The following is a 12,010-nucleotide window of genomic DNA, read 5'->3' as shown; positions in this document are numbered from 1 at the left end:
GAAAGTGTTAATTCTAAATCTTTTTGATGGTAGATTTTGCACTCACATATTGGGCAATTTATTTATAGAGACCCATTTCTCTAGTCTTTTGTCACTTCAGCCATGTTTTATAATTATTTGTCATAGAGCAGTATTTATAATCATCACTTGGAATAATATAGTAGCTAAAAAACCCCCCAACAGAAGTAAGAAGTCAGCTTGCAGGAAAGAGAACCGAAGTGTGTCCAAGCAGGTTTTTTCTCATAGAGGCAGGATCTAGCTTTGAAAATACACCATCAGGCAGCCCTCTCACAATACATGTGAAAAATACAACAGCCCAGAAATACTATCAAGAATGAATACTATAGCCACCAAAACACTATTACATAGACATTTTAGGTGGATGCATTCAATGCCATTCTGTCCCTCGTTTGTGTTCTGTGGGCTGCACTGCTTGTCAGCATCCTGTGTGTTTTGTGCACTTACAGCTAAGCTACACTTATCAGGTGTGCTACAATAGGTCAACCTCCTGTGATTAATGATTGTTAGTTTTGAAATGTGCAGCCAACACCAGCACAATGATTTTCACCCAAAACCTGCAGATATGTTTAGCAAGGCCTGTATCCAAGGGGAAATAGCCATGCCTATTTCATGCCTGAAATAGGTCTGGTTGTAACTACCAGTTACTCTGATAAGATCTCCAAACTCTCAGCCTACTAAACAAATGTTGGACTGCTTTGATTGGACATTACTCCTGATCATATTTTTTGCCAAAAAGATGCTTGGTCTTTTCTGAATGTAATTCAAAATGTGATGTAATAAAGAATCGATGTTCATATCTCCTGTGCTATTAGTTCTGATGGGGGAGATAGATAACATTTAGAACTCAAATGCCATTAGCATACGCCAGAGTAAGGGGCTCCATCTCCAATTTAAGCAAGAGAAGAAATAAACTGGAAAACTGTATAGCTCTTATTAAAAATTCTCTTAGGACAAAACGGTGATTTTCTAAACTACTGCCCAAGGCCTCTTACAAAGAAATTAAAAATAGAGCCACTCTGATAACTCCATCAATGTCTACAGATTTTACTAGTGTATTGTACTTAGAGGTATCAGAAGCTGTTGAAATAGAAAAGGATTTTTCATCATCCTGCATATTTCAGCTTAATTTATCCTTAGGAAATAAATCAGTCTAAAAAGTGTGATTTTAGTCATACATCCAGGCTTCACTCTTACTGAAATTGATTTGAGGGCATCTTAAGTCTTTAGAAATCTCCAGTATTCCTTTGCTATAATTTTAGTTGTTTCTGTTATCTGTGATAATAGAAGCCACTTAGTTGGTTTTTTTTAAGATTTTTTCTTGAATGGAACATAACAAACTTCTGAAATTGTGTTAAAAAATTAGTATGTGTGCAATTTGTAACTGATCAGTGAGAAGATTGTACCTGCAGACATTTTTATTCTTTTAATAAATCCAGAAAATGCCTTCTACAAAATGGGGGCCCATTGCTCTAAGTGCTCCATAAGCATAAAACTACAGTAAAATCAGTGCTTATACTCTAAGTAATTGTGTCTACATGATTGATGTCATTTGCATGCTTTGATCCTAGCAACTTAATCATCTGTGCAGGTTCAAGTGGGTCTCCTCAGTCTCATGGTTCCTTCTGTGTCCTCATACTATGCCCCCAGATGTGCCAGACAACACCACTTTAAACCTCACTGTAAAAAGCTTTACCTGGCAGGTAGCCTTCTTACCTACCACCTTTCCCCTCTGGCAGTATCACAGCCACCCCAAATGGTGTCATTCATACCAAAGAGGAGGCCAACCCTTTAGTCAGTGTGGCACAGGCTCATTATACTGTGACAGGAAGATATCCCAATCTGAAGCTAGACCCCAGACAAACTATATCCTTATGGGACACAGTGCTGTCTAAGCTAAAAAATCAAACTGTAGCCCATGGGGAGCTGAATGATGTTTGCTGAGAAAGATAGTGTATTTTCTTTCATCCAGTTGCAATAGTTTTTCTTTTAAGTATACTGTGATACATATGACTGGATGTTTTCCAAGTTAGGCACTTTTCTGTGCTTTTCCAAGCCCTTGACACTTCAGTTATTATCCTTGGCCTACATCTGTGTGCCAGCAAGGTCTACTCCCTGTGGGAGAAGGAGAACCAGGTGGAGGGATGCACAACACATGGCCCAGGAATTCTAATATAAAACTGCCCATAAGTAGTTTTCAAGCATGTTGGTATTTTGACTGATGCCCATTTTAAATAAGTATTTAATAACAGTAAAAGTTCAAAGTTACACTTAATAGCTAACTTTTCTTTCATAGATTTCCTTCTGTAAAACTAGGAAGTGGTGAAGGTATACTAATGATTTACTGATAATCCTATTCTAAGACCATGACTAAGCAGTTTAGAGTATGCATTACAGTGTCCATGAGTCAGAAGGATGGCTCATGATTGCATAGATTGATTTGCACAAAAAGCTGTGAATGTCGATAAATATTTTTACATCAAGAAAAACTAAATCTAAAACAAAAAAGGAACCATTAATTAATGAATTTCAAGTCAAGCTTTGCAGAATATTGTATATAGCTTCTTAATGTTAATTTATTTTTTTTTTTAGCCAGAGATAATACCAGGAATTTAAAATATTTTTTATTTTCTGAATTTTGTTCTTTTTCTTCTAAGCAGTTTCATGTGTCAAGGAAAGTGTTACGTTAAACAGAATACCTGTATTTACTTACTGATAGGATTAAAAAAAAAAAAATCTAAAAGGCTCCATTGTGTCTCTGTATAATATAGGTTATGAGATACAGCATTGATAACTGTTGTTTCAGAAAATAATGCTTAGAAACATACTATCAGTAGTTATCACAACTCTGATTAATATTTGATATATTAGAAATTGATCTGTATTAATGTAAGCCCTAGTACCACTTTTGGGCAGGTCCTGTTTTACTTTCTGTCCCAGTCTTTGTTCTGAGATCACAAACTATCCCACAGAGTGTGGAAACTGGCAAATATCTTAGATGTAAGTTTTGTGTTCAGATGTTTCAGTATTTTTAGTGCATTAGTAAGCAGTTCCTTGTATCGTTTCTCTCTCTAATAAAATGTTTGCTTGCTTCTGTCTTCTAAAGTTCATTGATGAGGTTGCTGCTATGTGGACTAAGATTTCCCCATGGTGCCTGGCACTTTTTAGTTTTCTTTTTGCTTCAGTAATATATAAAATCTGGAACTGGAAGGGACGAAAAAGATCATCTAGTAAACTCTGCTCCAAATACAGAAAGCAAAATAATTTTTCTTTTCTGAGAATTTATTGGATGGAAAACAGAGATATTGGGTTGTTTGGACCCTGGACTGAAGAGTAAAGGCACACTGTTGCACATATATAGCTATGATGACATGATGATGTATGCAGACTATCTATGTTGACTGCATAGATGATTTTGCTTTTGATCTTGATTTTTGGCATACCTGATAACATGGCAAACCCAGTCTCTTTGTGGTGCTATATAGGAAGAGGTAATTGGCAACTCAGAGGTGATAGCTGCTAAACTGTTTCTCAGTGGCGCACAGGTATGTAAGAAATTTGAACTGGTTAGACTAAACCGTGGCAAGAATGAATTGGAAGTATTCACACCTGCCATTTTCTCTGTCTCAACCAGGTGCCCTCTTAAACCAACCCTCACCTGTAACCTACTCTTGCAGAACTTTTTGTTCATTTAATGCACAGTAAAATAACCTTGTTTTGGAAGGGATAAATTGTGTTTGCAAAAAACCCAAAACAAATGAGAGGCAGTTTGTGAAGTTGCTTGGTCACCATTCTCCCTATTAAACTGAATCAATTCTAATAACTCAGTTATCAGACTTAGAGACCTGATCCACAGTGTGATATAATGTGCTTAGTCTCACAAGTAGAGTACTGATTCTTGGCAATTGTGTCTACACAGCACATGCATAAGCTTGATGCTGGAGGTTGTCTTGGGTTCTTCAGCAGTGATACTTTTCATACAGTAGACTTCAGTGTTAATATGGAGAAGAATGATTGGTGCGTAAGGTGTGATAGGACACTACTGTGGGCTTAACATCATAGAATCATAGAATTGTTTGGTTTGGAAGAAACCTTTAAAGATCATCTAGTTTCAACCCCCCTGTCACGGGCAAGAACATCTTACACTGAACCAGATTGCTCAAAGCCCTGTCCCACCTGACCTTGAACACTTCAAATGATGGGGCATCCACAACTTTTCTGGATAACCTGTTACAGTGTCTCACTACTCTCATCATAAAGAATTTCTTCCTTATATCTAATCTAAATCTACCCTTTTTTAGTTTAAAAATGTACCCCTTGTCCTATCACTACAGGCCCTGGTAAAAAGCCTCTCCATCTTTCTTACAAACCCTCTTTAAGTACCAGAATAAGGTCTCCCTGGAGCCTTCTCCTCTGCAGGCTGAACAACACCAACTCTGTCAGCCTTTCTTCATAGGAGAGGTGTTGCAGCCTTCTGACATTTTTGTGGCCCTCCTCTGGACCTGTTTAAGCAGGTCCATGTCTTTCTTGTGCTGGGGACCCCAGAGCTGAACACAGTACTCCAGGTAGAGACTCACTAGAGCAGAGGGGCAGCATCACCTCCCTTGACCTGCTGGCCACATTTCCTTTTATGCAGCCCAGGATATGACTGGTTTTCTGGGCTGCAAGCACACATTGCCGCTCATATCCAATTTTTCATCCACCAATATCCCCAAGTCTTCCTCCTCAATGCTGCTCTCAAGCCATTCATCCCCCAGTCTGTATTGATACTGGGCCCTGCCCTAACCCAGGTGCAGCAATCTGTCTGATTTTAACGATGTTTCTTTTGTTTTTATTATTGAATGAGATGATATTTCTTTTTGTTATAGAAGAATGAGACACAATGTGCATGTCTTCTACAGCACAGTTTTATTTCCCTTTCCCTTTACTTATCTGCAGGGGTTTTGTTCATTGGGGTGCGAATAAATTTACAGAGACATTCAATACCATGTCAAATCAATGCGAGTGTCTCTGTCATTCAACTCTGAAAATAGGACTTATTCAATGTATAGTTCACCCCAGTGAAGAAATGTGTTCTACTCTGTATGTTCTCAATGTGTGATGTATTTCCATGTAATATGCTTATTATGTTATCATTTTTTCATACAGCTTTTGAGCAATTTGTTATTTTTACAGTGATTCTTCTGCTGTAGTCTCTGTTTTTGCAATCATGACTTGGCATTCTGATCCAAAGATAAAGCATTGAAAGAGTTGATATTTTATATACAATTTGTATTTTTTTATTTTTATGTGAGATACTTATTTGTAAGTACAGAATAAATAGTATGTTGTACTTGCATACCTCAGAGATAATTTTCCTTTCTGAAAAATAGCCTTTAAGTATAGGTGTTAAAATGAATCTCCAGGGTAACATATTCTAAGAATTTTACAAGTCCATTTATTTAAGGTTGTGATTTTTTTCTTAGCCCAGCAAGATTAACTATTTATTTTAAGAGAAACCCAATAGCTATCAAATGCTGTATGTAATAATTGTTTGCTATAAGCTGGTTCATCAAATTTTACTGCTAGGGGAGAATGACTTTTATGTGTGGGTAATATTAAACCTGAGTCTAGAGCTGAAACTCTACTTGTAGTATTTTTTTGAGATACATTACAGTATAATTTTCAGCATCTATGAGCTCTGTGCTTACTGTAAATTAAACAAAACTCTCCTTCCGTAAATGTAACTGCACAGTCTTAACTCTTTTCAACACTGGTAGAAATTATTTGTGAAGAAGGATAGAAAAAACTCTAAAGTAATATCAAGGAAATATGATGGTAAGAAGCACAATTTGCTTTGAGGAGATGAGAATAAACAAAGATTTTGTTATAAGTTTTTTTGTTCAAGTAGGTCTGTTATTTTCAAATACACTTGAAAAGTAATATTGTCATGAACAGAGTTAAGGTGTTTAGGTTAAGGTTCATCCCCTTCACCCCTTTCTCAGACAAATCCTTGACTGCATTAGGTTCCTTGTGAATTATTAACTGCACTGTTAGTGAATAGAGATCATTCCTTTAGCCTTGGTGTAAAAGAGGTACAGAGGGACAAGCTTTGCTGTTACCAGACTTTGTGGAAATGAACCTTGCGGAAATGAACCTTGCATGTGAACTAAATTAACTGAAACAAGAAAAGAATTATTTTTAGTAGAAATTGTTTGAAGAGCTTCTCTTATGAGATTTGATGCTTCCTAGCAAGATTATGAACTACATATTAACATGGGGATTTTACATCTCTAATTCCTCATTGTCTGGTATAAAATCCCAATACTTACTCAAAGAGCCAAGAATAAAATTAGCCTTTGCACAGAAAATAATGGAAAATTATGTCCCAGTTTATATTTATTCTGTGAGCAGAAACATTGTAAACCATGTCTACAAAAGTAAATTTCAAGTGGTTTTTTTCTTGTATAGTAATTCTTGTGGGGAAAAAAAAAGATAAAAAGAAAAATATCTAAGGAATATTTTAGATAAAACCTATTTTAGGTAATTAATTTCCACTCCAATATTAAAAAGACAAAGATTTTGAGAATGGCAAATGTAAGATGCCAAATTCAGTCTGTTTGGAAATCAGCACTGTAAGTAAGAGAAATGATTTACACCAGTTAGAGATAGTGCCAACATCAGCCCCCTATTTTTAGCCATGAAATATGCAAATGTTCTGCTATGTTGCCCTTTTTCTTAAATAATTGTGCTCTGTTTCCTCTAAGCAAAAATTGTGGCTCACAAGTTTTAAATAATTTGTGTACTATTGATTTGTTGCAGTTTGTGAATCCCTGGTATAGATATTGTGTGATTCCAATGGGATTTTTTTTTTCTCTGATTGTTCAAATCTGGATCTTGCACTTACTGGATTGAATTTGGATCACTCAACATTTATTAGGCTTAGAGTAAACCCCATGTTTTACTTAGCTTTACTGATATAATTTCTTAAAAAAAGGGATATCATATCTTAAATAACAAAAGAAGCAGATTTCCTATTAAATTTCTTAAACATATTGCTGTCCTGAGGCTTGGTTAGGTTAGATAACATTGTATGAAGTCACCCTGGTTTTATAGCAAGATGTGTTGTGATGTGTTTTTTACTGTTACAATATGTCTGTCTGACTTCAAAAAGCCAAACAAATAAATAAATGAATAAACAAATAAATAAATAAATAGATATGAACTTGCATGTTACTTTTAAGCTTGAAATTACAAAATTAGATTTTTATTTAAAAATCTATAGAGAAAACATGCAGAAAGCTGTCTTTGTTATATAGTTGTTATAAATTATAGATTAAAACAGTTATCTGTCCCTTGTGAGATATAAATACTCGTGTATAGCAGGGAGAAGGATCAATCAAGAAGGAAGCCAAATCAATCCACTGTATGGTCCGGTGTATACATCACCATTTAAAATCCCGGTGCACAGTGAGATTATTTAAATACCTCAGAGACTTCACCAAAATGCATGTGACTTGAAGCAAAATAGTGTGTCTTGAAGAACAGAATTCTTTGTTTCAAATACTTAAATTAGAAAGTTGCATTTAGTGATAAACTTTTCAAAATTACTGAGAGGCATTTTTACTGTTGACTTGTAGTAGTACAAAACCCAAAACATTACTGGTTTACATTCCATCTTTTAAAGCTAATGATGTGCTACACTACATAGGAGTTATTCAAATGGTTGACTTGCAAATTATAAATGTAGTCTTCATAATTGTTAATATTCTATGCTGTAACTAAGGTCTCTGCATTTAAGAATATATATAAATGAAATACAAAAAATAAGGTAAAAAATATCTCTTATTAATGCTCTATTGACTTTACTGTCTAGGAAAGGTTAAATATAGGACTTTATAAAGCAATGAGTGTCTCATTTCCTTTACTATTGAAAAAGCAAACTTCCAAGTAATGAACTTCTTGTGCATTTCCAGCCAAGATGCACAGTTTACTTTTTCTTTATTTGTTAAAAATACAATTTATTAAGTGGACAAAGAAGGGAAAAGAGAAATAAATCATTACAATCACAATATTTTACATTTAAAATAATATTCCCCACAGATAAAATTTTCAAATTTAGATGGGAATTTTTATTGTACCCCTTAAGTCAAATTAAACACACATTTGTGCTTGAATACAAAGATTTAATGAACAAACGCATTGGGCAGAGACCTACTGTCATAAGCAGTTCTACAAGGAGTCTGCAAAGATGCAACACAAGCTGATTCCTTGTATACACACCAGCAGCAGTCCTGTGAGCATCAGTGTCAGGTGCCTTAACCCGGTGTTTGGTTCATCCCCCAGCACCAGCTCTGTCCACCAGAAGTGGCTCCCGAGCACTTGCATTCCATGATCATTGCTACAAGATGATGCTGCATCATTTCTTATCTCTTCAGCAAGGGAAACTTTGCTCCCTTACAGGGAGTCGCTCTGTCTTTGGCATTCCTGCTTCCAGACAGTTGGGCCTTCTTGCCCTCCATGCCAGATTGCTCCTTGGTCCCAAATTACCATTGCTGAGCAGTTACAATCTGAATTTCCCCTTCACTAGACAGAGTTCCTTTCCAGACGGTATTAGAAACACAGCTAAAATTTAGAGTAGAGTTTAAATCATGAATTCTGATTCTGGCGGAATGAATAGTAGTGTATCCAAAGTTTCCAGTAAAGTGCTGGAGGCATAAACTGGCTTTCCAAAGCCATAGGTTAGAACCTTCATTTACTAGATAATTCCCTTTTCTTACATATATGAGCTGCTGATATATTTTCTTATTAAGCTAATAAACGTAAAGTGTTTGCCTAAAAGTGTATATCACAAAAAAAAAAAAATCTACTATTCTATAACATACAAGTACATACCAGGAATTACAATTAATGTTAAAAAAATTCTAAGTTTAAATGCCTTATTTTTATTGTTTCTAAATGTTAATGTTATGTTAAAGGTATTTTAACCTGTAAGTAGGCAGATAAACGTTAATAGATTTAGTTAGCTCTCAGGATGGTACCTGGATAGGTAAATGAATTACCATGAATAAAGCAGAACGCTTACCTCTTCTTTAAAAAGAGGAGACTGTTGAGCTAGAAAGAAGGTAGAGAGAGTTAGAAAAAAAAATTGAGGCTTTAAAAAAAAAGTTTAGGTTAGAGAAGATCTAGCATCTGAAGTGTGTTCTGATAAGGAGCAATGAAAGACTGTTACTTTTGCAAATCAGTTTCTGTAAGAAGCAGCAGTCTAAAGACATGTCCACAAGGTCTATGGATGTAAGTCCTAGAGTGAGCACAATGCACCTGAACTGAATTTGGTTTTCAGATATTTAGATATATTTCTATAGAATAGTTTTTGGGGGAAAAATTGGAAAAACTGAAAGGAAGACAAGTGAGAGCATCAGAGGAATCCAAGGCCTTGCCACTTCATGATATACCAGGGAACAATTCTTCTTTCCCTATCTCCATAGAGTATTGAAATGATAAAGAGAAGAATTGGGACTGAATTCCCCAAAAAGCGTTACTGGGCGGGAGTAATTTTGACTGGCAAAATACAATTGTATTTTTTTTTTTAACATGGAATTTTGCTTATATGAGTACTGCAGAGATATTATACAGCTTAATTGAAGAGACCATGTTCTGGCTCTGCTGTGAATATGACTACTGACTTAAGTCGAAGAGATAGTATTTATCATTATTGGTAGGTAGATGGTTCCAAAATGTGGTGGTTTCTTTTCTTGAAAACATTTGCTTTTCTATTCATAAAAAGGGAAAAGAAGCTATCTATTACTAATGGAAATGTCCAGCTTTAGTGTATTGCTTTAATTTTTATATTTTTCCTTTTAGTTCTGAAAATAACATATTAAATTGTAAAAATGGTGCACTGCCTGAAGATCCAAATGAAGAGAAAAATTTAAATTACTGTAAGTACCTCTGTACAATATCTCTTGTGTCACTACAGTAGAAATTGCACAAGAAAGATTTTGAAATATAAAGTAATTATTATTTATGGGTATACTCAATAACTCTTATTTATAGGATAGTTTGTCTTCTGACAAATTTAGTGAAATGATATCTAAGGTTGCACTGTAGTCCTAATGACTTTACCATTAAAAAGAATAATAATCTATTTTTCTTCTTTTAAGGGCCCATGGGTTGGCTTCATGGAGTTCTGATGTGGAGCCTTTGCAGTTTGCCTAATTTATTTTTGAAAATACTCATCAACAGGGACTGTGCATTTCTTGCTTTTATTTCCTGTGAAATGCCAGTCAACAGTTCTGTCAAAACGTATGCATCTAGAACTACAGCTTTTTCTGAGGCTGTTGAAAGCCCACTTGAGCAAAATTTGTACGATGGCCTTATGAAATTAATTTTGTCCTCTTAGAAAATATGTTTCCATGTGTTTCCAGTCATATGGAAAGCAGATTTGTCATCTGAATAATCTAGCCCTTCTAGATATATTTATTATTTCATATTGCATTCTGAGATGTGATTAACAACCAATTAATACACAGTTCATAAAAATAAAAAGTATATACCGTAAGTAACGAAGTGAGGTACAACTATTGTACCAATCTATGAATAGCTTATAAAGGTTTTTATGGCTTCAATCAGATTGGAGCTACAGAGACATTTCTGATTGCATTTCAGGTCTTTGTAAACAAAATTATGTTTTCATTTCTTGTCAAAGTGCACTTCTGCTTTGGGATAATTCCCCATCATTCTCTCTATAACATGGTGAACAAATCCTAAGTAAGAGTCTTCTGCATGTTTTACACCCTAGCTTGAGAGAATATGTGCTATTAAGGGTCAAGAGTCTGAAGTGGAGAGTAATAGGAATTAGGATTATTTTTTTTGTCTTGGAGCAGCCATAATAAAAAGGAAGAAAACTGTCAAAAAAAACACCAAACCCTAAAAATTTTAATAAATGTTACTTCTTTGGCAATTGTTTTAATTTCACAGAATCCTAAAAGCAAGTGAGGAGGGAGGGCTCTCACAAGGCTAATTTAGTCTGCTCCACAGTTTGACACACTTTGAATGGGGAACACTTGAACATGAGACAAGTTTGGGAGTTAGTGCTTTATTTAGTCAAAAATTAGTTCCTGTTAGGGCTGCCTTACCCTATTTGATGGAAGGGTAAAAATGGGACTTGGGTCCTGTTGGTGGTTTTGGGGGTTTGTTTTTGGTCATTGATTATGTAGGCTTTGGAAACATCAAATTCATACCAAACTTAACTGTTGGTTGAAGCATGAATATTGGGAAATTCCTATATTGATTGGAAAAGAATATGGACTATGGAGAGAAAAGGTGGGTGGCGGTTACGCATTTCTTCAGCTTGGTTCTTGGTGTTTTTGGGGGGTGAATCAGTTTTATTTAATTGGCCAAAGTTTGGTATAGGTTTCTTATGTGATATTCACTCATTTCTGTTGCCTGCCTTTTCACTTCGATTCTTAAGTCTGTTGAACTTTCTAGAAGGTTAGCCAGCCAAGGTTGAGTGAAAGTCTGGCTGTGAAGTATTCTGCATTATCAAAATATGCTCAGCAGCTAAAAAACACACAGTGAGAAAGCAGTCAGTCCCCGCTAGATTCAACCCTAAGATTCTTAGTGTCTTATGAAGAAAGCACTTTGTCAGCATAATGATTTTGTGAAAGCATCATAAAGAAAGCAAGCTTGCTGGTATTTAGTTTTTGTCCATTCTGGAGGATTTCAGACTATAACATAACATATTATTGCCAGTGAGAGCAAGACTGTTTAAATAGTAGTAAACTGTACTCTTCTTTGTGGCAGGAGGAGTCATTTGCTTATAGGCTGTATATCCTTAAAGAGTTTTTTGATGGTGAGAACTTCCCAGGATTTGTTTCAGTGCACAGAATAAGAACACAAATAGTTAGCAAAATGTATTTAGATAATACAGCATACAATATTGCAGCACATTTACACAAGTGTAACTGTAAATACTGATTATAAGTGTGCCTTAAACATTGATTACTACAGG

At 35.3% G+C, this 12,010-nt stretch overlaps 1 protein-coding gene across 1 annotated transcript in view; it reads left to right on the top strand.

Moving 5' to 3' along the window:
- Nucleotides 1-12,010, top strand: part of CFAP47 (cilia and flagella associated protein 47) — a 338,108-nt gene that overhangs the window by 125,146 nt on the left and 200,952 nt on the right. The window contains exon 41 of the mRNA XM_059824083.1: nt 9,862-9,938. Coding sequence (XP_059680066.1) covers nt 9,862-9,938 — 77 coding nt within the window. The remainder of the gene's footprint in view (nt 1-9,861; nt 9,939-12,010) is intronic.

This window comes from Gavia stellata, chromosome 1 (genome assembly GCF_030936135.1).
Source record: "Gavia stellata isolate bGavSte3 chromosome 1, bGavSte3.hap2, whole genome shotgun sequence".
NCBI lineage: Eukaryota > Metazoa > Chordata > Aves > Gaviiformes > Gaviidae > Gavia > Gavia stellata.
Note: the sequence above shows the minus strand (reverse complement) of the source record. Positions and strands in the feature narration are given on the sequence as shown.